Below are 24596 nucleotides of genomic sequence, written 5' to 3'. Positions count from 1 at the left end.
GCTTAGAAAATGTCGTTCCTGTGAAACACAACTAGCTCTTTATTCACATGAAGTGTTGAGTGCTGTTGACTAGGGATTTCAGATCAATTCCGTATTTCTGGATTTCTCGAAGGCTTTTGACAAGGTACCACACAAATGGCTCGTGGTGAAATTTTGTGCTTGGAATATAGTCTGTTATATGACTGGAATTGTGATTTCCTGTCAGAGAGGTCACAGTTTGTAGCAACTGACGGAAAGTCATTGAGTAAAACAGAAGAGATCTCTGGCGTTCCCCAAGGTAGTGTTATAGGCCCTTTGCTGTTCCTTATCTATATAAACGATTTGGGAGACAATCTGAGCAGCCGTCTTCGGTTGTTTGCAGATGACGCTGTTGTTTATCAAATAATAAAGTCATCAGAAGATCAAAACAAACTGCAAAACGATTTAGAAAAGATATTTGAATGGTGCGAAAATTGGCAGTTGAATCTAAATTTAAACAAAAGTATGAGGTCATCCAAATGATTGCGAAAAGAAATCCTTTAAACTTCGGTTACACGATAAATCAGTCAAATCTAAAGGCCGTAAATTCAACTAAATACCTAGGAATTACAATTACGAACAACTTAAATTGGAAGGAACACATAGAAAATGCTGTGGGGAAGGCTAACCAAAGACTGTTTTATTGGTAGGATACTTAGAAAATGTAACAGAGCTACTAAGGAGACTGCCTACACTATGCTTGTCCGTCCTCTTTTAGAATACTGCTGCGCAATGCGGGATCCTTACCATATAGGACTGACGGAGTATATCGAAAAAGTTCAAAGGAAGTCAGCACGTTTTGCATTATTGCAAAAATTGGGAGAGTGTCACAGAAATGATACAGGATTTGGGCTGGACATCATTAAAAGAAAGGCGTTTTTTGTTGTGACGGAATCTTCTCACGAAATTCCAATCATCAACTTTCTCCTCCGATTGTTGACACTGACCTGCAGAGGGAGGAACGATCACCACGATAAAATAAGGGAAATTAGAGCTCGTACGGAAAGATATGGGTGTTCATTCTTTCCATGCTCTATACGAGATTGGAATAATAGAGAATTGTGAAGGTGGTTTGATGAACACTTAAATGTGATTTGCACAGTATCCATATAGCTAGCTGTAGATATCACAAAATGCATGGTAATCAAGTAACAGAAAATTTAATACCTCAAAAGGTGCAGAGTATTTATCACATGAAAGTCATTATGGTAGAATGAGTTATTTTTCTTGCCATTTGAAATAAAATTTTGCCATTTGTTAATTATAAAATTACAAGGAAACAGACTGGCTGGCAAGCATGTACCTTAAGGAGATGAAATTTTAAGTTCTACTATTTGATACCTCCTGATAGTAAATATTAGTCAGCCATACTGACTAGTGTAATTTTGGGGTTTTATCAAGTAAACTATCATTTGCTAATTATGAGCTTATTTTAGTGAAAAAGGGTATACACACTTTAGAGAATGAAAAGTATTACTTATGTGTTTATTTTACAGTTAATAATTGATAACACATGTTGTACAACCTTCAGTTTAGCACATTGTTTCTTTAAATGTCCAAAATGTTCACTGTTGGCGGCTATACACAAAGCAGAATGATGAGTGGTCGCCACAGCTACGTCAGTCAGTGTTACAGTGGAGATCGCTGAACATGTCACTGTACTCTCTTGGCGAAGTTCCTCCAGCATGCGTGGCTTACGTCGATAGATGTTCTCTTTCACAGTTCCCCACAAGAAAAAGTCCGTGGAGGGAACTCAGTGGGCCCTCTTCGTCCAGTCCAATGCTCCGGAAAATTGTCGTCCAGAAAAGGTCGTACGGCTAGATGGTAGTGCCCCATCCTGTTGGTAGAAGACCTCTTCATCAGCTCCATAAAGTGCACGTATACCTGGCAAACATTTCCAGGTACACTTCTCCAGTGACAGTAAAGTTGCATTTGGTGATCAGGAGTGTCATCATTTATCGCATGCAGTAATTGTGGAATGTAAACTTTCCTCTTTGCACCTTTCAGAATGTTTCATACACAAGTACTACGAATGCTCACTTCACGTGCACATTGTGTAGCTGACTTCTGTGGAGAATTAACAAACATTTCCAGCATGAGAGCCAATGAAGCAGGACTTATAGCTGTACACTGTCTTCCTGATCTTCCTTTGTAAATATCACTAATTGTCCCATGCAATTCAAACCTGTCAGTGACGTGTTTAAGTGTTAGGGGGTTGGCGGTTCTGTTTCAAACTCGCACCTCTACTGACGTTGCAATTCAACGGCATTATCAAACTTGAAAAACCACTTCACAATACATTTTCATTGCTCGAATGTCGGATGTGCTCCAGCCATCTTGTTTTCTCAATACCGAGATGAAAGTACTAATATCTGTTGAGCCAAAGACCGTACTACAACACGCTCATAATTCAAATCAAATGACAATATTGATATCTCGATAGAGCCTGTTAAAGAGTGTATACATTTCTCTGGCGGACTCTGTATTAAATCATGTTATTCATAGAGTGTAAATTGTTAGTCAGATAACTAAATTAACTGTTGCGTTATATGAAAGCCATACATGCATATTGACACTGCCTTACTGCAGCCTGTAAGGACTCTAAATTTTTTACACTTAATGCTATCAAAATTTTATGACTATAAGCTTGTGTATAATTTTCCTGCAGGAAAACTAGATGAACTGGACGCTGGAAAACACCCTTATCAAGAAAAGGAGCCTCTTCCCCCATGGCCAGATAATACTAACCCTCACACTGGGGAAGTTGGAGGACCTCGTGGGCCTGAACCTACACGTTATGGGGACTGGGAAAGAAAAGGACGTGTGACAGATTTTTGAGTTCTAAATAATTGGACACATCAGCAAGTTCATTGTGTGAATGAATGCTTGGCTTTATGTACATGTAGATAAAAATAAGGGACATTGAGTAAGTCATTGTTAAATAAAATATTAAAACCTGTTGAATTGTTAATTGTGTGTTAAAGTATTAATATGTAAATATATTTATGCGAATCTAGACAAATATGCATATACAATTTTTCCATTTCTGTATTACGCCCTACTGGAATGACTGAAACCAAAGACGCCTCAGTCCAACCATACTTTCATCAATTCAAAATCTATTACCTCTTAAAGCAGTCAGTGTGCTGCTGCTAAAGATCACATTACATGTTTGTGACATTCACACTACTTTTGTGTAACACTGACTCTTGATGTAGACTGGCTCTTATTATATAAGGATGTTGTAAAGGTGTCCATTCAAATCAATGAAGATTATCATGGTTATTGTAGATGATGGTGGTACTACACTATGATCCTTAGTTTGTAAAGTTATATTCACACTGAAGTTTGCAACATGATTCATACAATTTTCCCGCAGACAACTGGGTGATCGATGTTTGCAACATGTTTCAAACACTGAAACAGCTATCGGTGAATGTCAAATGAAACTGTTTCCAACCAGCTGTCACATATTGCCACTATATATGGCTGTAGTGTTCCTGATTGTTAGTTTTGATTCTGTGTGATGCATTTGTGGTTGCACTGATTATTATTATTATTGAAAGATATTGGATGAGGCAGCAAGTTGGAATTAAAATTATTGTGGGGAATGTAAGAAGTTTCAGTTATAGAAATGCAAATAGGAAACAGGACTCACTGGAGAAATTGTGCTGCATTTCACATCAGCAGTAACTCAATAAACAAAAAGATTAGATCACTGGTTGTGCAATACCAATGGGAGTAAAATAAGATTTAGGACAGTAAGAAGTTGGATAAAGCCCTTGAAACAGTTTACAAGCTGATGTGGCACAAAGAGGACAAAACAGTGGGACAAACGAGTGTGGCGCAGGCAAATTATGGAAACTAGCATCACTCTAGAGGTCAGTAATAGAACAAAATTAGTTGAGTTCTTTTTGAAGCAGAATTATAGGATTACAGAAGTGCAGTCTTCGGTGACTGTGGATGTGGTAGAGGCATCAAAAAGTGGCAATTCTCCTGTCACATTCACAAAAAGCAATCGTGCCAAAATAAATGAAGTTGCTTTTGATAATGTAGTTGACATCATTCAATAAAATATGTGTATCAAGATATTTTTTAAATTCAATTACTATTACATTAACATAACCTTTCACACTTTCAACCAGTGCTCTGCAAACTTCACGTGCTATTTGAGATATGACTTGCTTCAAAATTTGAATTAAATGTGCTAGACACTGAAACAAATCTCCGTTTGCCAAAAAAATGAAGAGTTACAGAAAGCTCCTGTAACAGGTTATTCATGCAACTTTTTCTGTAGTATGTTTTTGAGCATTAGGACAACTACACCTTTCTCTTTGCCTGCCTATTTTTTTGTGTTAACAGAACACCAATACATATCAGTATAGTTTCCTCATCAATAGACATAGTGTACTAGATGATCTGAGTACTCTACAAGGAATGAAGATGCAGATGATGTCAATATGCCATGAGAAATGTTTGCCACCAGTGTGGACATAAACCTTAAATCAGAAACAATGTTGTGAACAGTGTTAGAAATGTGTTTGCAACAAAAACATGCTGCAAACTTGGGGTGAATGCTGCTTAAGACTGTTGAACAGTGAGTGTATTCTACAAAATATGGCTGCTAGGACAGTGTACAATCTGTGAGATACAAGATTCTATTACTTTTTTTCTGTGAATCTGCTATATTTCCTGCACCCACTGGCTATTCCACTCCTCCCCCTCTGCATATATAATACTATCTGAAGAACCCGGCATTGCCCAGGTATTTGTTGTGCCCATTTTTTTAATTGGAAATGGAAATAAAATGAACTGTGTTTGTCGTGTGTTGTTCCTGTACACTGGGTGCAGCTGCTTCATATGTCTAAAACACAATTTTGTAAACATTTCAATGGCAACGCCTCTTCATAGTTCTATAGACAGCTGTTGTTTCCACTTAGCTTTCAACTGCAAAGCACAAATGGGTCTGTCAAAAGTGCTGCCAGATGTCAAGGATTTCGTTAATTTGACTCAATTGTAGCAGTGTTTAGCAGTAAAGAATAAGTGTATTAAAACTTCATTCATGGTATGGCATTTTTTCATACATCTCGGTGATTATGATGTCATGTCTCCTGAATTATGATAAGTTGGTGGTTCTTACCCGCACAGTGACTGTTGCCTGACAGTAAGGGATATGTATACCAAGTTCAGTTGAAATTGGTCTGGTGGTTTAGGAGGAGATATGGAACATATACACACATACATTTTTATAATATGTATGGATATGTACTAGTAAATTCTGGGTATTTCCTTAACTTTGTCCAAGTGAGGTCTGGGCTTTGGGTGGGTGATAAACATCTCCCAGCCAAACGTTTGCAGCTCTGTTGTCCATCAAGCTGTGTGTGGCTGAGTGTTATTGTGCAATAAGACAACACTATCACTAAGCATTTTGCACTACTGAATGGCCTGTCACAATTTGCACATTGTTTTCCTGTTACATTCAGCGTTCACCATCTCAACTGTTGTCAGGAATACAATGAGGAGAACTCCCTGTCCGTCCCAGAACACTGAACACAGCTATCTCTGGACCAACACAGTCAAACTGAATTTCGTTTTGTAAGGAGAGCCACTTTGATGACAATGCATTGACTGCTGCTTGGATTCTGGAGTATTGCGTGCAACCCATATCTGATCACCTATGATGATTCACTCCAGAACCTCACCATCATCATGGCACCGCCACAGAAAATTCAAAGCTGCTCCCAGTGTGCTTTTCTTTGTGTTCTGGAGTCAGTTGCTTTGGTAACCATGTGGCACAGAGTTTTTGGAACAACATGTGCTCTCTGACAGTTGCATGTAATAAGGACCAGTACATCTGTGGGAACTGACTGCTGAGTTCCTTGACTGTGAAGCGATGATTCCCCATAATGCATTCTTGCATGATCTCCAGTCACCTTTAATGATGGACGGCCTCCTGCTGTGCTCCTCATCATGAACATTTTGGTGACTTGTTGCAAAGTCTCTGCATCAGTGACACTCCATCTGCTTGCTCGTGTTGTTAGGTCCCTAGCCCTGGCACAGCATACAATGAATTTGTCAGTGTTATGTTTTGTGGATTCAAAACTTTTATCACTGACCACACTTCACACACAGCAGGATGTGGAATACAAGCTTCTATTTTCAACTGCTGCTGTAAAGCTACTGTGAGACCAAGAAATTGTCAGCACATGCACCATGCCATGTCATGTCATTACTCTATCACATACATGTAGCTGCTTCATGAAACATATGGTTTGCTAGCTGTAGGATGAGTGGGAGACTACCTTTATGGACATATCTCATAGTTCAGCTGTATTTCCAACGCTCATGCACTGTGTCAGAACAGCTGTTATTCATCTGCAGCTGATGATGTTGATTATTGTTGGAAGACCTTAGAAGCACTCTTATTGCTGCTGTTAAACAAAAGTGTGCATGCACCAAACAGCTCTATTTGGCCCAGACACAGTGATAATAGCGTACTTTGTTGAAAGGTGGTGAAAATAGGCCATCAGGTGGTTGATATAATCTGAAGACTCAAAGATACTGAAAACAATTGAGACTAAGCTTCAGGATTACCTGTGCCTTTATCTTTTGAATGGTCCAACAGTGGTGAAAGTGAGACTTTAGGCTTTTTTCAGAACTCTGTCTGTGACAGAGGCTACCAGAAAAGGTGTGCAAGTAGGGTAAACGCACACTGGTTCAGAGGTGAATATACTGCATTGGTACACGCAGACATAGATGTTGGAAAAACCTGAGTGTCTCAGTTTAAAGGAAATGGGAGAAATGACCAGTTGTACCCCATCTTACTCTGCCTGAGAGGATACATACTGACAAAAAATTCAGGGGATTGGTAGCAGTGCACAGGCTAGTCATGCAGTGTGATGTATATGCTATAAATACGGTCTTCAGTGGGAGGGATTCAGTCATGGTACCATAAGGTGTCAAAAGCTGACTGGGAGGGGGTATATTCTTATTTCAATCAAATACCATAGCTGGTTTGATGGTTGCTTTATCACTCACTGCTATGACGAACAGGGAGGTGCTGAAATTCAGTTCCCACCAAAAAATAACTGTGTCAGCAGACAGTAAACATGTATGCCACAATTAGGTGGGAAAACCATGGTTGAGCACCATGTGGACCACATGTAGTCTGCACTGTATGATGGACATGTGGCTCTGAGTGTGTTATGGTGATTTGTTGTTTCATGCCCAATTCTTTGGCTGAGGCACCTTAGTTATAATTGTAGATCATCACTGAGATGATTTCCTTGTGATAGCTTCCTTAAACCTTCTGTTTGAAGTTCATTTCCTAATATACATACATAATTCAGTATCCATAGAAAAGATATATTAATGTTAGTGCTGTCAAGCACATCCAGCTTTGCCTGGGTATGTTATATCCTGAGGGTGACACTTCTCTAGTTATTGCACATACCTCACTAAATAGTTGCACAGGAGGAGAATATTGTCTTGATCAGCATGCTTGTGTTTCAAAACATGACTTCTTACAAACTTCTAAGCATAAATGCTGCATTTTCCCAGTGAAGATCACTATTTGTATCCATCTGTGTTGCTGACTCTAGACCCATCAGTATATATCATTTCCAGGTTAGGGTGCCCTTTTGTTATGGAAAGGAGTATCCCTGTGGCCACTAGAATAGATAAAATATATTACAGAACAACATGTTAAGGAAAGCTTGAGAAAAGGCCTTGTCTAGACAATCTCTCAGGGGAAGTCGAAGGGCATTTGCTTATGGCTTCCAGTCACATTGCTGCCTGTTCATCAGCTCACTCTGGAATATATGGCCATAGGAGGGCTTCCAGAGGCATTGGTGGAGTAATACTACCACTGGCTCCGTAGAATCAGATGCAGATTTCCTGCGGGGACACTCCTTCCCTGCAAGAGTAGGGACCATCTGTTTTACTTGTGTGGAAGGCAAAATAGTGTGAAGCTTTTTTAAATATTACTAGTGCTCTTCTTAGAGTTAGAGAGAAGGATGTGAGGCAAGGTGTAGGAATTAACTTTATTAAGGTCTCTAGGTATTTTTAGACAAAGCTGTAGTCTAAATACCATTTCTTCTTATTGAAATGAGGCTGTAAGTAGGATTGCCTTCTGATTTTCGAGAAGAAGGTGTTGTGATCTGGCACTCTGCATAGGGCTGTGGAAGTGCTCAATAAAAATGACAGGGTAGCTAAGATAGGTATTGTGGAGTTAATCAAAACAAGAGCTACAGAGAAGCTATCATAGTGTTCTGTGCTACCAACTCATACCCTGCCTCCAGTTTTTGAAGTAAAGATCTCGGAGGGGGGGGACTCAAAAGAAGTAGTATGTTGGGTGTATATCTCCATCAGGTTTAAACTTTGGGAAATGCTTGTAAAGGCTCTTGCTATTGCCTAATTGTAGCTGTTCTAATAAAGTATTTGTTTCTAAACAGTTCCCTTTACACTGACTTTCTGTGATTTCTTGTCTCATTTTAGCTAGAACACATCCCACAATCATTTGAATTCATGTTTTGGATGAGTTACTTTGTCCCCGGAAAGCTGTACACTATTTAAAGTTTGTGCACTCTCTTGAAATTTTCGTCTACATAGGTCTGTACTTTTTCCTCCAAACCCGTAAAGATATGGAATCTAAGTTCTTGCTCTTTTGCTCTAAAAGTTCAATATGATTTTGTGCATCTGAGATCTGATCTTTTAAGTTTACACTCATTTACTGCAGATACTCGCCAACTATCTGCATCAGTACAAATTTCCCTAATATGTTCTTGAATTTCATTACTTACAAAGTCACAGTGTTGAACCATTTCAGTACGAATTTCGTTTTTAAAAACAATTAATTTACGATCTAATGTATCCGCTAAATGCTCCTTGAAAAGCTCAAGTTTCTCATCAGAGTGAGAAAATCTGTCATTATTACTGTTAAGTGCGTCCTCCTTGGATGACTGTAATTTATCATTAATCTCTCTAAAGTTTTCCAAAATTAGTTCTAAATTCATTTGTCCTGACGTGGTCATCTTTCTTGTGATGAAAGACATAAACAAATATTTTACTTCTCATCTCAACACGCTTATTGTCGATATTACAACGAAAATAATCAATTATTGCTAATACAATGTAAAAGGATGGATAAAAAATCTTACTCATCAAGCAGCGGCAGGGGAACAAACACAAATAAAGGTTTAACTTTTGCAAGCTTTCGGAGCTAGTGGCTCCTCCTTCTGAAGAGTTGAAAGGGGAGGTAGAGGGGTGAAGGAAAAGGCTTAGGGAAAGGAGTACAGTTCAGAAAAGTCACCCAGAATCCTGGGTCAGGGGAGACTTAACACGCAGGATGACAAGGATTTCGATATTGATGTTTTTAATTTTAAAATTAATTGTATTCTACTCTTGTCTTATTGTATTACTCACAACACATACAACTTTTTAAATTGGTCACAAGCACACCCACCGTTAACTTTATACTGCATCCTGCAGATGGGCTGCACGTCAACTACTAGTTGTTCATGGCTGCCTGCTGCTGACGTGTGCTATGTGTGGTCTGCAATCTGTGGATGACTGCATTCTGCTTGCAAACTGCGTGTAGGCTGCAATGTGCCAATAACTGCATGTGCGCTGCAATCTTTTGATGACTGCTTGTAGAATGTGTACTGTTTGGTGAGTACTGGTTTGTTTCTCTCCAATAGACTTGGTCTTCCTTTTGCAGTTTTTTTTTTCCCCCCATTGCCCTTGGCAATGTGTTTTCTCAGTGGCACTGTGTTACAAAATTTTGTTAAGATTTGGCATTTTTGTTACACTTTATGTATCTTTTAGCTGCTAAGATTGCCAGGTGAAGTGCTTCAGGTTGGCTTGGGCTGCATCTAAATAAGTTGTACAGATATCATACATATGTCCTTTTGAAGAGAAACCCAGAAAGTTTTTTTTTTTTCCATGTATACCGCCACAGCGTAGTTTGGTAATTTGCCAATAGTCAGCGCTAGTCGCAAATGTGGCAAGTTCAGGTGTGAAGCGAGCTTTCTGTGTGTTGAAATTCGACAAAAACAAGTGTGCAATAGCTGTTCATGTTGCAACAATGGCTGATGCCTCAAATGCAATCAGACTCCTCGTTCATCTTTCAGCAGGATGGGGCTCCACTCCATTTTCATAGTGAAATTTGTGGGTACCTGAACACGGAGCTAGCGCATTGATGGATCAGCCGTGTTTCAGAAGAGGACAGCTGTTTCATAAAATGGCCTTCCCGATCACCAGATCTCACTCCGTGTGACTCTTTTCTGTGGGGACACATTAAAGATCTGGTGTATGTACCACATCTATCACGTGATGTAGCAGAGCTCCAGGAGAGACTACGGGAAGCTACTGCCACAGTCAACGATGCCATGCTGGGACAGGTATTCTTGCCATACCTGATTACCGTATTGATGTCTGCCGGGTCACTCATGGTTCGCATATCGAATGTTTGTAAATAATTTAAAAAACTCTAACAAGGTATAGTCATAAAGTTTCATGTGGGCATCAAACTAATGTTTTGTATGGAGGAGTAAGCGCTTTCTGAGGACATTACTGATGTTGAACCAATTTATGAGCCTTTTACTGGTGCCATAGCTAATGACTACACACTACTTGCGATTATGTCAAGAAGGTAACTGAAGCAAAAAATAATGGATGATCACTGATAGCAATTATGCACCTCTTCAATAGTGCGAAGGGCAGGCACTATTTATCTTGTTACCAGAGATATTATGAACAATAAGAAACAAAGTGTGAGAAACTACAGGTCCTATCGGAGTATGTTTCGTCTACTTTTCAAGAGGCAAGGACAAATTCCATGGCTGTGCATAATGTTGTTATAAGACAGTGGGCATGCACAAAAGCTAGAGCACTTCGAGTGATGGATTTCAAAGCTGGATCTACCTGGCTGTGGAGTTTCGTGACAGTTCACAAAATTGTGTGTCAGAAAGTTACATTACACAGTTTGTAACACACAAATGTGCTAAAGAACAAGAAGAAATAGAGAATTCTGCAATTGTTTTTGGTTCTGAATTCACAGACACCATCATCCCTAATTATTCAGCAGCTGAAGTTCTAAATACTGACCAGTTTGGATTTAGTAAAGGTAACTCCATCTTGGGCTCAGGAGCATGGGACAGTGGCTAGTCAATGAAACTTAATAATACTGTACAAACAGCAGTTATTTTGATATTGTTTTATTAGGCAACCAGTTTTTACATTCTGATGACTTCATCTGTAGGCTTGTTGCAAGAATGACACCAAGCCCCACTTGTCCACATGTAAGACAAGGCACCAATATTAGTATCTGGTTCTGTAGACATCCAAACTTCATGAGCATGTGTACTCTTTACATATGTGACAGAAACTTTCAAACAAACAATGAAAGATGACAACACAAGATCTGGATTTAATTATGACATTCAAAGAGACTGCACACTGTGTAGCATGGGGGAACGAGACATGACTGTCAGGGTGCAATCAATGTCTGAGATTAGTTTTTCTCTCTCTCTCTCTCTCTCTCTCTCTCTCTCTCTCTCTCTGTGTGTGTGTGTGTGTGTGTGTGTGTGTGTGTGTGTGTGTGTGTGTGTGTGTGTTGATGTATTGTCTAATGCCAATGAAAGCTGTTCTGGCCAAAAGCTTACTTCTTCGACAGTCTATTTGTTGTGTCTGTCTGTGACTCAGCAGCTCCCTTACAAGGTGAGTAGCAACTATCCTTTCCATAATACTGTCATTATTCCATACTGGATTTTCCATTGCCTGGAATATCACATTCCCTTGCAATTCAGCCAATTATTTCTTTGGAGGTACACTTCTTTCTCTGCTACTCATTGTCTTCCATGAACCAAGTGGTGCATTTGGTCCCCTTGTGCAAATAAAGTGAACCGACCTCCGAATGTATACATAACGGCTTCAAAATCAGGCTTATTCTTGAACAATGGCAGGATAACTATGTCCCCAAACGTTGGAACAAAGTGTTACCTGGTTCTGGATTTATGTTCACTCCATCAATAGTATCTGTCTGTGAATCTAGAAAATCTCATACAGGTAACAATCATACAATAATACTAATATTAAAATAATGATATTACATCTGTGTTTCCCGTCCTGTTGATTATTACACCACTGTCTGTAAGGCTCACCAACATGTATAATTACCACTACGGGCAGCTAAAATTGGTGCAGTAAGTATTGTCTGCACCTTATGTTTCCATTGTAATTAATTTTATTTCAGTATCAGTGAGGTACTTCATGAATGTACTTTGTAAATAATATGTCAACTGCTAAAATAACTTTGTTTACTGTAATAATATTGTGAACATCAAGCTCTGAGTCTATTTTCAAATTGAAGGACTCTAAATAAAATTTTCACTCTTCATGCAATTTCTTCCTGAAATTCAAGCTCTACTCAGTCCCAATTATCGAAGTTTAGAAACCAATTGTAATACATTAAAGGACGAATACAGTCCTGAGACTGGTTTGATGCAGCTCTCCATGCTACTCTATCCTGTGCAAGCTGCTTCATCTCTACTGCAGCCTACATCCTTCTGAATCTGCTTAGTGTATTCATCTCTTGGTCTCCCTCTATGATTTTTACCCTCCACTACTAAATTTGTGATCCCTTGATGCCTCAGAACATGTCCTACCAACCGGTCCCTTCTTCTTGTCAATTTGTGCCACAAACTCCTCTTCTCCCCAATTCTATTCAATACCTCCTCATTAGTTATGTGATCTACCCATCTAAACTTAAGCATTCTTCTGTAGCACCACATTTTGAAAGCTTCTATTCGCTTCTTGTCCAAACTACTTATTGTCCATGTTTCACTTCCATACATGGCTACACTACATACAAATACTTTCAGAAACGACTTCCTGAAATTTAAATCTATACTCGATGTTAACAAAGTTTTCTTCTTCAGAAACGCTTTCGTTGCCATTGCCAGTCTACATTTTATTATCCTCTCTACTTCGACCATCATCAGTTATTTTGCTCCCCAAATAGCAAAACTCATTTGCTTCTTTAAATGTATCATTTCCTAATCTAATTCCCTCAGCATCACCCGACTTAATTCGACTACATTCCATTATCCTTGCTTCTGTTGATGTTCATCTTATACCCTCCTTTCAAGACACTGTCCATTCCGTTCAACTGCTCTTCCAAGTCCTTTGCTGTCTCTGACAGAATTACAATATCATCGGCGAACCTCAAAGTTTTTATTTCTTCTCCATGGATTTTAATACCTACTCTGAACTCTTCTTTTTTTTCCTTTACTGCTTGCTCAATATACAGATTGAATAGCATCGGGGAGAGGCTACAACCCTGTCTCACTCCCTTCCCAATCACTGCTTCGCTTTCATGTCCCTCGACTCTTATAACTGCCATCTGGTTTCTGTACAAGTTGTAAATAGCCTTTCGCTCCCTGTATTTTACCCCTGCCACCTTCAGAATTTGAAAGAGAGTATTCCAGTCTACATTGTCAAAACTTTCTCTAAGTCTACAAGTTCTAGAAACGTACGTTTGCCTTTCCTTGATCTTTCTTCTAAGATAAGTCGTAAGGTCAGTATTGCCTCACGTGTTCCAACATTTCCACGGAATCCAAAATGATCTTCCCTGAGGTCAGCTTCTACAAGTTTTTCCATTCATCAGTAAAGAATTTGAGTTAGTATTTTCCAGCTGTAACTTATTAAACTGAAAGTTCGGTAATTTTCACATCTGTCGACACCTGCGTTCTTTGGTATTGGAATTATTATATTCTTCTTGAAGTCTGTGGGAATTTCGCCTGTCTCATACATCTTGCTCACCAGATGGTAGAGTTTTGTCAGGACTGGCTCTCCCAAGGCTGTCAGTAGTTCTAATGGAATGTTGTCTACTCCCGGGGCCTTGTTTCGACGTAGGTCTTTCAGTGCTCTGTCAAACTCTTCATGCAGTATCATATCTCCCATTTCATCTTCATCTACATCCTCTTCCATTTCCATAATATTGTCCTCAAGTACATTGCCCTTGTATAGACTCTCTATATACTCCTTCCACCTTTCTGCTTTCCCTTCTTTGCTTAGAACTGGGTTTCCATCTGAGCTCTTGATATTCATACAAGTGGTTCTCTTTTCTGCAAAGGTCTCTTTAATTTTCTGTAGGCAGTATCTATCTTACCCCTAGTGAGATAACCCTCTACATCCTTACATTTGTCCTCTAGCCATCCCTGCTTAGCCATTTTGCACTTCCTGTTGATCTCATTTTTGAGACGTTTGTATTCCTATTTTCTCCTTTCATCAATTTAATTCATTATCTCTTCTGTTACCCAAGGATTTCTACTAGCCCTCATATTTTTATTACTTGATCCTCTGCTGCCTTCACTATTTCATCCCTCAAAGTTACCCATTGTTCTTCTATTGTATTTCTTTCCCCCATTCCAGTCAATTGTTCCCTTATGCTCTCCCTGAAACTCTGTACAACCACTGGTTCTTTCAGTTTATCCAGGTCCCATCTCCTTAAATTCCCACCCTTTTGTAGTTTCTTCAGTTTTAATCTACAGCTAATAACCAATAGATTGTGGTCAAAGTCCACATCTGCCCCTGGATATGTCTTACAATTTAAAATCTGGTTCCTAAATCTCTGTCTTACGATTATATAATCTATCTGAAACCTTCTAGTATCGCCAGGGTTCTTCCATATATACAACCTTCTTTCATGATTCTTGAACCAAGTGTTAGCTATGATTAAGTTATGCTCTGTGCAAAATTCAACCAGGCAGCTTCCTCTTTCATTTCTTAGCCCCAATCCATATTCACCTATTATGTTTCCTTCTCTCCCTTCACTACCTGAATAATTTCTATTATCTCATCATTCATTTCATCAATTTCTTCGTCATCTGCAGAGCTAGTTGGCATATAAACTTGTACTACTGTAGTAGGTGTGGGCTTCGTGTCTATCTTGGCCACAATAATGCGTTCACTATGCTGTTTGTAGTAGCTTACCCACACTCCTATTTTTTATTCATTATTAAACATACTTCTGCATTACCCGTATTTGATTTTGTATTTATAACCCTGTATTCACCTGACCAAAAGTCTTGTTCCTCCTCCCACCGAACTTCACTAATTCCCACTGAATCTAACTTTAACCTATCCATTTCACTTTTTAAATTTTCTAACCTACCTGCCCGATTAAGGGATCTGACATTCCACGCTCCGATCCGTAGAACGCCAGTTTTCTTTCTCCTGATAATGACGTCCTCTTGAGTAGTCCCTGTCTGGAGACCCGGATGGGTGACTATTTTACCTCCGGAATATTTTACCCAAGAGGACATCATCATCATTTAATAATACAGTAAAGCTGCATGCCCTCGGGAAAAATTACGGCTGTAGTTTCCCCTTGCTTTCAGCCGTTCACAGTGCCAGAACAGCAAGGCCGTTTTGGTTAGTGTTACAAGGCCAGATCAGTCAATCATCCAGGCTGTTGCCCCTGCAACTACTGAAAAGGCTGCTGGCTCTGTTCAGGAACAACATGTTTGTCTGGACTCTCAACAGATACCCCTCCGTTGTGATTGCACCTACGGTACGGCTATCTGTATCGTTGAGGCACGCAAGCCTCCCCACCAACGGCAAGGTCCAATGGGCCATGGTTCCATTATTAAAAGGAAATATATAAACAATATAGGACTGATCCTTTTTATGGTGAATTTACAGTCAACAATTAATATATGTAATACATTGCCTGTAGCAACCTATAAATTGCCTATGAAAGATAAAATGTCTACATGACAGCTGAAAAAAGGCAGATCAATGATCAGCACCCTCTGTTGGGTCGGCTGCCAGGATGTTATGTAGGCGTGCACCGATCTTAAGAACTTAACCACTAGAGGGCTTTACATACAATGTGATATGTCTCCCATAGAAAACGTTTAAACAACATATTAACAGTCAATAAATAAAATTATATAGTCTGGCTATACATTTCATGAATAGGTAGGACATAATCAGTTACAGAATAAGTAGAATTAATAGAACTTTTAGAATTTGTGTTAACTTGTAACTATTTTACATTCAATGGCAAAATATATCAACAAAAAGATGGTCTTGGGTTGGGTAACAGTTTGACTGGTACATTAGAAGACATTTTCATGAACGACATAGAATGTAAGTTCATTGCTAAGTTTCCAAGACTGAAAGACAAGACTATATTATAAATGCTATGTCGATGACATCTTGTTACTGTTAGAGGGGGACGAGAATGACGTTACCGCATTTGCTCAAGCCATAGGCACCATGCACCAAAGAATAGCGTTTACCACAGAAATTGAAGAAGCGGGCTCCATTAACTATTTAGGCCTTACCATAAGAAGGTTGATAACAGACATAAATTTTCGATTTTCAGAAAGACTACATGTACAGATACTATTATCGGAGCCAGTTCATGCCGTCCGCCACATTATAAAAGGGCCTTTTTCACCTCTATGATCTACTGACCTTGTAGATTACCATTGGCTGACAATGAAATATGCCAAGAACTTAGTATATTAAGGCAAATTGCAGTAGTCAACGGTTTCTCAGCTAGAGATGTTATGCGCCCACACAATAAGATAAAAAAACAAAAAAAAAAAGAAAGAATAAGAAAAACCTGAAAACTATTCCAGTGAAATTTTATGGAAAAATGGCCCAACAAATAGAAAAGTGTTTGAATACATCTAAGGTCAGATGTGGTTTTCAAGTTAACAACACTATGAAACTCCGTGTAAAACATAGTTTGAGTAAAAATTCTGATAAATTTGATGGTTCTGAGGTTTACAAGATCGTTTGTAGTAGTTGTGACAAATTTTACATCGGTCAAACTGACCATTCTTTTAAAATTAGATTCAGGGAGCATTTGCAGGCACACAACAAAACTGCATTGGGAATGCATTTGGCAGAAACTGGCCACACTGTTAGCAATATTGAGAGTTGTATGCGTGTTCTACACAGGGCAGAGGGGCGTCGCACTCTCAACTTGTTGGAGGAGCTGGAGATTTACAAAGCCAAAAAGCATGAGCCCGCTAGGGTACTCAATGGACAAAGTGATTTTGTGCCGAACGCCTACTTTGCTTTGTTTGATAACTTACTACCATAACCAAATAATGCCTCGCATATTTATACCTAGCCTTACTTGATGATTTATGTCAAGAACAGTAGGCATTTGCCTTACTTCCATACATCAGTCGTTCCAATCCTGTAACTGATTATGTCCTACCTATTCATGGAATGTATAGCCAGACTATATAATTTTATTTATTGACTGTTAATATGTTGTTTAAACGTTTTCTGTGGGAGACATATCACGTTGTACGTAAAGCCCTCTAATGGTCAAGTTCTTAAGATCGGTGCGCGCTTACATAACATCCTGGCGGCCGACCCAACAGAGGGCGCCGATCATTGATCTGTCTTTTTCCAGCTGTCATATAGACATTTTATCTTTCATAGGCAATTTATAGGTTGCTACAGGCAATGTATTTTGTATATTAATTGTTGACCATAAATTCACCATAAAAAGGACGGTCCTATTCTGTTCATATATTTTCTTTTAATAATTTTATATGGGTAACTGTATTCGTCCTTTAATGTATCACAATTGGTTTCTATGATAGTTATCAATTTTAAAAGTCTGCTACATGTATTTTACCTAATGTGTTTTTATCAGATTATGTTTTTTGCGTAAATGATGACTACATCTAAGACCACAGTAGCGACATCTAGGGAGGATGTAGGCAAACCGATTTCTGTTAGCTACTGTACTTCAGTAGCCAGTTGCAAAAATGACTGTGGGGACAATGTGGCCTATTCTACACCTTATTTTAGATCTATGTGACAATGCTGTGCTGATTATATTTATATGTTTTGATGATGCCATTATGGCCTTGTCACTTTAGGACATGGTGTAAAAAAGGCACGTTTTACTTTATTTTATCTGTACATTTTCCTGGTTGTATGATAGTATATTGTGATACATATTGCTATATTATGTTGAAAGACACACTGCTCACTAGGTGTAGATCTGAGGATGGTCATTACAGACTGAAACCGGTCATTGTCTAAAGAATTGGTTTGTGATCAAAGACTGGAATAAAAAACATTTGACAGTATTGGATTGCTGTTTGTATACGTGACCATGTCGCAGTTGGTGAAACTTATTTAAATCATTTGACCCATATCAGGAAACTTTTTGCTTCCTGTTCGGTAGGTATGACTTAAACCACTCATGACATTTTACCATTTAAAGACTCTATTATGTGGGCAATGAAATTTTATATTGCTGTCTCAGTGGAACAGCATTTTTGAAATCTGAACTGTGATTTACTAAGTATCCCATTACTGTTGAGACGGCTAACCTCTCGAGTACATTACTTTCTTGAAGATTTTTGAAAATGCTGTAAGCAAGGATACTGGCTGATAATTATTGACATCTGTGGTGTCCCCCTTTTTGTAGAGAGGCCTGACAATGGCATATTTTAACCACCTTGAGTTAGTCATGCATTACATATATGACTCAGAACATCAGCTGTAATAGCTCCACATTATTTTAACATCTTATTAGAGATGTCGTCTACTCCAACAGAACATTTATTTTTCAATGATTTAATAATTATACTTATTTCACAAGAGGTTGTTAGGTGAAACTTAAGCTGACTACCTTTTTTTTTTTTTTTTAACACTCTTCCATGTACTGCCTGGCTTTTTCTTTTGAATTGTTCTCACCAATTTTTTCTCCTACACTTAAGAAATGGTTGTTGAATACATTAGCTACTTGTGTACTGTTGGTTAGGATGGTCTTGTTCTCTTTAATAGTAATACTACCTACCCCAGTGGTTACTTTTCCCGTCTCCCTTCTAACAACATTCCATATTGATTTGATTTTATTGCTGGAGTTGTTAATTTCTTCTCTAGCATACATATTTCTTGATTTCCTTACAACTTTTCTCAGTATGCTACAATCATTTTTATAGTGTAAAACTACTTCTGGATCTTTACTAGTTCTTGCTGTCTCATACAGTTTTCTTTTTCTTTCTGAAGACACTTTAATACCTGTAGTAATCCAAGGTTTCTTTGAAAAGTGTGTGGTGTTACATTTAGTAATTTTCTTTGGGAAACAATGTTCAAAAAGGGATATAAATTTATCAAGAAATATGTTGCATTTATCATTAGCATTTGGCTCATTATATAAATCTCCCCAATTAACATTTCTTAAGCTTTCTCTGAAGTGCTCTATAGATACTGGATTGAGCGACCTCATGCTTTTACTTAATGGTTTCCCAACTGTACACCCTCTAAGGTTTTGTAAGCTAATCAGTTGTGCATCATGGTCTGACAATCCATTTACCACAGGGAAAGCATGTGTTTGTTTTAAATCCTCTTTCTGTACAAATACATTACCTATTAGCTTGCTACCTAGCGAGGTGGCGCAGTGGTTAGCACACTGGACTCGCATTCAGGACGACGACGGTTCAATCCCGCATCCGGCCATCCTGATTTAGGTTTTCCCGTGATTTCCCTAAATCGCTCCAGCCAAATGCGGTTCCTTTGAAAGGGCACGGCTGACTTCCTTCCCCGTCCTTCCCTAACCCGATGAGACCGATGACCTCGCTGTCTAGTCTTCCCCAAACAACCCAACCCCCCTCTATTAGCATGCTACTGTCTTGAGCTATACGTGTAGGGAAATTGATCACTGATTCTAAGTTATATGTTGTTAATAACACTTCTAGTTCACTTTTCCTATGAGAATTACTTAGGAAGTCTACATTAAAATCGTGACAGATTAATAACTACTTCTTTTTGTCTGACAGACAGTATAATAAGGAGTCAAACTTTTTTGTGAACAGCTCCCAGTCTCCTAATGGGGACCTGTACACTATTGCTAATATTAATACTACATTATCTAGCTGAAGTTCACATGCACAAACCTCAAAGTGCTGATGACACAAAATTTGCTTACTTCTACAGTTTTGCATTTATACCCTTGTTTTATGAAAATGGCAACTCCTCCTTTATCCATCCTAGATCTACAAGTGTAAGATGCTAAATTATACCCGCTTATACTGACACTATCCATGCCCGCAGTTACATAGTGTTCAGACGGACAGAGTATATCAATTTCATTCTTATTTTTGAGATCATCTAAACACACTAATAGCTCATCTACTTTATTTTTTATTCCCCTGATATTTGGTGAAGTAAGTTGATACTGCCCTTAGCTTTATCCCTATTTACTGTACGTGAAATTTCTTTTATTCTATTTATCTTGATTGTCATCTGTCTGGACTTTGGCTTTAACCTAAAAAACCTGTCTGTCTGGACTCATTAACCACAGGAATCACCCCTTGTGTGACTGTGGACCCCCTTACAGTTTCTGCTAATAGAGAAACTAACTTATTTTTCCCCATCCCATTCAGGTGCAGGCCATGTGTAGTGTATCCCCGCCTACCAACAGCATTTACTGGAACAACACTTATCTGAGATTTTGCCGGTGTCTGGAGCATCCTGTTCAGCTCAGTGTTAACATACCTTACAGCAGTGTTTACCCAGGGCTGATCATGGCGCTGAAAGACCTCCACAAACCCTACATTTGTGTGCTCAGTTTCTGCTCCTATTTTATACAGGTCACTCCTAATACTGTATCTTGGATTCATAGCCAGGCTGTTTCCTGCTCCCACAACTATAATTACCTGATCTTCCTTCTCAAAGTCCCTGCATAGCTGACCTAAGTTTTCTGTCACCTGGCTAAGGCTAGCACTTGGTTTCACAAAACTTGTGACCTGGTGCCCTGAACCTAATTTCTCCTGAAGCTGCTTGCCCACATCCCTCCCATGACTGCTGCCTATAAGCAGAATTCTTCTTTTCCTATTCTGGTTTGATCCCGACCTCTCTTTTTTCTTTAAGCTAATGTTCTACTTCAACCTACTTTCAACTACATCTGGATGAGGCCCTTCCTCCACTTCAGATAGCAAGCCAAACTAATTTACTAATTGAATTTCTGGAGTTTTTTTAAGTGTTTTCCTTTTTCAGCCTTTGCTTGCTACCTTTTCCCAGTTCCCAGTCTCTTTTTTCCTCCATTAACCTACATAATTCCAAGTTCACGTTTTATAATTCAGCCGTAAGAGCACAAATTTTTGCCTCCTGTTCAGTGATTTTCCCGTCCTTTCTACAGGACCTACACTGCCATGGAAGAGCCTCATTTTCTACCCTCGTTTCCACGCTGCTTCATTCACCCCAATGAAACCATAACTTACAGTCTACACAGAACACCCCCTCTTTCAAATTTCTGTGGCAACCACCACATTAGTCACACATGGTTTGATAGACAAACTTAACACAAAAGCAGAGAATAAGTTGGCACAAGACCACAGTAGTTTCGTAATCTGTAGCCTACTAATCCATAAATAAACACTAATGTAAACAAACTTTTAAACTTACTTCCGAAAGTTTTAACTACATAAACTCTGTATGACCGACACAAATTAATTTGCCTTTGAAGTGATAACTCTAGTCAAAAATGAAAATCTACACTCGCAAAATTTACGCCTAAAAAAACGTAAACAAAACTAGCGACTACCGTTAATAGTGTCAGCCACAGTTTTCTTTGGCTGCCTTTGTGATTGTCTTTGTCCTGTTGTAAAGGAGAACACAATCCATAATTATGTAAAAATATTTTTAGGAGAGATATTTTTCATCTACTGTGTGTCCTCAGTAAACTTCTTCACATTTTTTGTCCAGTAAATGCTTTCTGAATAGCGTAGTTTGGCGAGCATTTATGATTCTGTTAAATTTTGCTTTTGTTTTCTTAACAAAACTAAATTCACAAGGATGCTCTATTGTTGCTACTTGAACATCATGTTCAGATAAACCATTTATTATTTTGGGCTCACATCTGGTTCCTAAAACACAGTTGGTTTTAGAAATAATTCATGAGTCATTGTTGTGTTACATTCGTTTTTCATTGTTCAGAATGTTACTAAGGGGGGTAAAACAAAGCTGGGAGCTAAGCCTCAAGTGCCCCTGAATCAGCACTGTCCAAGATGAAAGTAATATCAAAATTTCCACTTATATGACTTCACAATTACTTCTTACAATCCTTGTTAGTAACCTCTAATTTCTTAATGTAGTTTAAAACATTTCCTGTTTGGGGGGCTGTATACTGTCACAACTGCTATCTTGTTTTTATCCAAGGCTTTTACTAAAGTACAGAGCTCAAGGAGCTGTGTTCATGTATGTCAATGGTCTGGCACTATTCCACTTTTTGTGCATATAGTGACTTGCCCTTTCCTTACGTTATTCCTGTATTAATGAGAAGGTAATTTGTATGAATTTGCTCAGTTTCCTGTAGTCATACAAGAAGCTCATCTTTTTTGTTTAGCAGTCATTTTATGCTCTGATGTTAAGGTCGAGTTGTACTATGGTTGTTCCCTTTGTGCTGTCTGTGGTGGTATTCAGTTCTCCACTGAACTGTGTCTGTTATTCAGCAACTCTATCATCTGAAAACAATTACTCTAAAAAGGCCCAGTTAAAATATAGGAAAACTCAGAGATTTGACAGACTGTTCTCGTCACACTGAATGCTTTTGGATATTATTCATGCAAGTAACCATTTACCACAAACACACTGATGTAGACCACATGTGTGTGGTGTGACTGTATGAGGGTGATGAATCAGTCACACTTCTGAGAAAATGCCCCAATCTGTTGAGTTATTCCTGAAGCTCTGGATTTCCATGTTCAACTGGACGTTGCAGCCTGGCCTTGTCAAATCACTCAAAGTATGATATGACAATCTTCACATTAGTGTGAGGAACATTCTTTGTTATGTGCCCAAAGTAAATGGAAATACATTTTTGCAGTTTACTCCAACTAATGAGCAAAGTCTCTCTAAATGGGATGCAAATACGGAAAATTCCTATAGCCTGTGTATTTCTCCTCAAATATCAATATTGTAAGTAATCTGCACCACAAAAATGTGAGTGTTCAGTGATGAGTCTGGTCTTGGACCTGGCAACCACAACTTGCCATATGACTCGGAGGTGGTGGAAGAGCTCTTAGACCTGGTAACATTGACTACTATACACTATGACATTAAAGCCCTGGATGATGTTTTAGGGGAAAATTCATTGCCTATCAAGAGGATTGTCAGTATTGCTAACAAAGATGCACTATCTGCAACAGCTAACAATGACTTGTGAGGGTTTCTAAATGCTGATGCAACATATCCTGACTTTTGGGATACTTTGTATGTGGATCACTGTACTCGGCCCTCAAGTTCATTAAATCTAAATACCCAAAACTGTGCATCCAGTTATCACTACATTTCAAACATCTAACAGCTAAATTGAGCACTCATAAAAGTAACTTATTTCTTTTTATGTAATTAGCTATTGTCCAATGACGATTATTTCAAAATAATAAAAAAAATGTATCTTCATTAGTGAAACAAAAATATTACTTTATTAAACTATTACTCTCTAAGTAATGTGGCAGTCTTTGAGTAAGTTCCATAAATTTGCAGCCTCCCATGGGAAACTTGGTGGCTACCAATGATGTACACAGTATTTCAGCAGGAACAGTAAATATTTTTAAGAGATGATGGAATATACTAATTTGAATACATTTCATGTAACATATGTCCAACTTTTATTTGTTCCAAAATTACAGCTGTTAGACTATAATCCAGACAAATACACACCAAAGGTGTGAACCAAACGCATATGATTAATTTCAAAGTTAATTTTCATAAATCATACATCCAACTTCAGTGCACTTTTGAATTCTCTTTACAACACTATGCATAGCTCTTCAGAGATCACCTTGGCATTCTTTTATGAGTGCAGCACTATTCATGATTTGAATAATCAACTTGTCTCTTGTGTTTAATTTTTCCTTGTAGACTTCACCTTTTAACCATCTTCAGAGGCAAAAATTAAAAGTTGTAGGGGCAGAGGACCGTGGTGATCAAGAAATGTGACCATTTCTGCTGCTCCATCATCCAGGAAATAATAGCTTAAGGTGAGACACCTGACAACTAAATTTCCATGAGCCCATCATTCTGGAAGAATATACCCATCCTTGTAGCCAAAGGAACTTCGTCCAATAATGTCTAGATAACGAAGCCTTGGGAGATGATGCAGCAACACAACACACACGGTCAACTAATTTTCTATAACAAAACAACACACATTTACAGAAAAGCATTCTTGGAATTACATGTGTACAAAAACATGTGAGTTTTCGTTGGACCACTGATGTGGATAATTAGTGTCACTGATACCATCACGAGTGTAATAGTTAATCAGTAAACAGTATTCATGGGATTACTCAGCTACTAGCCAATGATAAAATTCCAATTGGCTACCTTCATTTCCTTGATGAAGATGTTGAATATATTGTAGATGATAAGAAGAGAGCTTCCACAGCCATATTGTTATATGTGAAACACAGATACACGTGTAACTTCTGGGTGTGCTTGTTGAAGGAATATTTTCAACTAACTGAACAATGTATTCTTCTTCATCCAAACTTTGTACATTTGCATGTTCAAATGAAGGATTG

At 38.5% G+C, this 24596-nt stretch overlaps 1 protein-coding gene across 1 annotated transcript in view; it reads left to right on the top strand.

Moving 5' to 3' along the window:
• Positions 1-2989, top strand: part of LOC126198432 (succinate dehydrogenase assembly factor 4, mitochondrial-like) — a 35245-nt gene extending 32256 nt beyond the window's left edge. The window contains exon 3 of the mRNA XM_049934740.1: positions 2687-2989. Within this exon, the coding sequence (XP_049790697.1) occupies positions 2687-2856 (170 nt within the window). The 3' untranslated portion in view covers positions 2857-2989. The remainder of the gene's footprint in view (positions 1-2686) is intronic.
• Positions 2990-24596: the final 21607 nt, after the last annotated feature.

Source organism: Schistocerca nitens, chromosome 8 (assembly GCF_023898315.1).
Source record: "Schistocerca nitens isolate TAMUIC-IGC-003100 chromosome 8, iqSchNite1.1, whole genome shotgun sequence".
Classification (NCBI taxonomy): domain Eukaryota; kingdom Metazoa; phylum Arthropoda; class Insecta; order Orthoptera; family Acrididae; genus Schistocerca; species Schistocerca nitens.
This window is presented reverse-complemented; position numbering and strand designations above follow the sequence as displayed.